The 2606-nt window shown below is 36.2% G+C and overlaps 1 protein-coding gene across 1 annotated transcript in view; it reads right to left on the bottom strand.

Moving 5' to 3' along the window:
• LOC107101249 overlaps positions 1 to 2145 on the bottom strand; it is a 31921-nt gene extending 29776 nt beyond the window's left edge. Inside the window, exon 1 of the mRNA XM_015400090.1 lies at positions 2061 to 2145. Within this exon, the coding sequence (XP_015255576.1) occupies positions 2061 to 2112 (52 nt within the window). The 5' untranslated portion in view covers positions 2113 to 2145. The remainder of the gene's footprint in view (positions 1 to 2060) is intronic.
• Between the last annotated feature and the right edge of the window lie 461 nt (positions 2146 to 2606).

Genomic DNA, 2606 nt, shown 5'->3' with positions numbered 1-2606 from the left:
AAGATGAGAGAAAATGTTGAAATAATTTTAGGAAATCTTAAACGTTATCTGCTGACAAAAATGTAAAAGGTTAAAATTATGTCCTGACTAAAACTAGACTAAAATGTTGACAGTTTTTGTTGACAAAAACTAAACTAATAAAATTATGTTTTCTTGGACTAAAATAAAGACAAAAATGCTCTGACTTATAGTCGACTAAAACTAGACTAAATAAAAATGCGATGATGTCGACTAAATGAGATAAAAACTAACAAACGATGCTGAAACTGGACTAAAACTAAAACAAAATTTAAAAATGGCTGCTAAAATTAACACTAGTGCTTTATAGCTGAGATGGCGTTTTTTTTATTCCTTTATTTAATTTATATGTATTTTAAATAACTTTTCATAATTCAAATTTAGGAAAATGTTTTATTTTTATTGGTACAGAGACAAAAGTGAAACAAAATGATCTGTAAAGATCTGCCTCCTTAGGTAGTCAGAGCCTCTCTATATGCAGTCAGTGTGTCATGAAAAAAAAATCGGATCGGAGATAAAAAAAAAATCAAAACCAAGCCTTAACTGAACCACCGCCCGTGAGAAGATGGAGCAACAGAAAGCAACTTTATAGCAAGCCAAGAATACCAGTATTTGCATCAAATTATCACGTTAAGATTGAAATTCACCCGCTAAAAGCACCAGTATTACGGAAATATCAATATCGCTGCTTTTTTCGCCGTCTTTTACGAACATGCGCCGCTTTTTACGTCCGTCATGATGGTACTGCAAGACATGCGTTCTTAATGCACGTAGTGACAGGTCAAAACACGCGTTCTTGATGCGCATTCTTGATGCGCATTCTGGCCCTTTTCCTAATATGATAATAATGTCATTCTTATCCGACAGCCAATGCATTTGAAGTGTTTGCATTCAATCGCCGATCAAGGCAGTCAGACCAAGAAAGTTCAGCACAGTGGAAAACTCTGCACAAGGCTCTGTGTGGCAGCGTTGCCAAAGTTCACTGCATTGTCATTTCACAAAGCCTTAATTTTAGGAATATATCCACTACATGCACTTTGTTGTTATTTTGCACCCATTTCCATGCCTACTTTGATGTAAAAACGTTTTTCGTCAACATACTGTGCTAACTAATGTTTTGTGCTTTACAGGTTTTAGTAGGAACAGTTCCACGGTTTTTGCAACTGAGAAGTTGCTCAGTGGTTAAAGTGACTGCATACATTGCAAAATTTTTGCTTTATTATAGGCTGAAAGAACATTCCTGTGATGTGTTAAAATATATATAATTCCTCAAAACTACAAAAAGACAGCAACATTGTGAACATAAAAAAAAAACATATATTTAGGAGAGAGAGAACATGAGCTATGGGGTTCGAAGCTGCACTGGCTCAACTAAGCAAGTGTTTTCTCATTGCACAACTAACAGAAAATTTCCTGTTACATTTAATTGTAACAGCAGTCTCTCCATGGCTGTAGAAAGCATTATGAGTTTGGAAAAGATTTAGTTATATGACGGAAACATACAGAAAACACGTCGGACAGATACATTTTCTGGAACACAAGTGGCCCTTTTATTGTCTTTCTATTAGTACAATGTAAAACTTTTTTACATGAAAGAATGCATGGGTAAAAATGGGGATGGGGATGGGTAAAAAAACAACAGTGAAGTAGGCTACATTTATGGATTATATTCTCAAAAAAAAAAAAAAAACGGGCTTGGAACACGTTTTTTAATCTGTCACTACGCGCGTTAAGAACGCGCGTCTTGCGGTACCATCCTGACGGACGAAAAAAGCGGCGATTTTTCGGGAATACGGACGCTTTTAGCGGGTGATTTTCAATCTTAACGTGATAATTAGATGCGACTACTGGCATTCTTGGCTTGCCATACTTCTTGGCTTGCCATAATTGCATGAATAGGCTGCAGGACAGTGACACCTGAGGACAGCGCTTACCACTGCTGTATAACACAATTTAAACGCAAATACAGCCATTTATTTAACAGTAGCTCTTACAAGCATGGCTCGGTCTAGAACATTCATTAGAGGTAGTTTTTCACTCACCGATAGAAAAGTAAAAGATCTTCAGGGAGCTCTCCATGACGGACCGAAACATAATGCTTTTCTTCCGCTACACAGCCCAGTTTGACACTGCTTCTCTCAAGCGGTACTCAACTCTGAGCTCTGCAAGCCATTTCAAAATAAAAGCATCTTTGAGCCTTTTTTTCTCTCATTCTGTAAAAACAAACTTTAAATGCACCTACAAAAGTTCTGTATATCTAGAGATTTGTGATTGAGCCTTTTGAAATCACAACTTTACATACATTTGTATTTATAGTGCAACTAAATAAAAATAAATAATAAATTACTTCAGGAACTGCGTGACTAGTTCAAAATGTTTTTAGGATATTCATACAGAGCAGGGCCGTGCAGAGACCACTGAAGGGGCAGGTGCTCAAAAAAAAAAAAGGGCACATCTTATCGCATTTTAGGACAGAATATTAACAAAGTCAAATAGCTTTCAGAGTTTAATGAACAATGATAAATTACAAAATTGTGAGACATACAATCAAAGCTAAGGGAAACACAAGAACAACAGCCTAATGTCTG

The sequence above is a fragment of the Cyprinodon variegatus genome, unplaced genomic scaffold (assembly GCF_000732505.1).
Source record: "Cyprinodon variegatus isolate N-32 unplaced genomic scaffold, C_variegatus-1.0 Scaffold1069, whole genome shotgun sequence".
In the NCBI taxonomy this organism is placed as follows: Eukaryota; Metazoa; Chordata; class Actinopteri; order Cyprinodontiformes; family Cyprinodontidae; genus Cyprinodon; species Cyprinodon variegatus.
The sequence above is the reverse complement of the archived record's forward strand: the minus strand, read 5'-3'. Positions and strand labels throughout refer to the sequence as shown.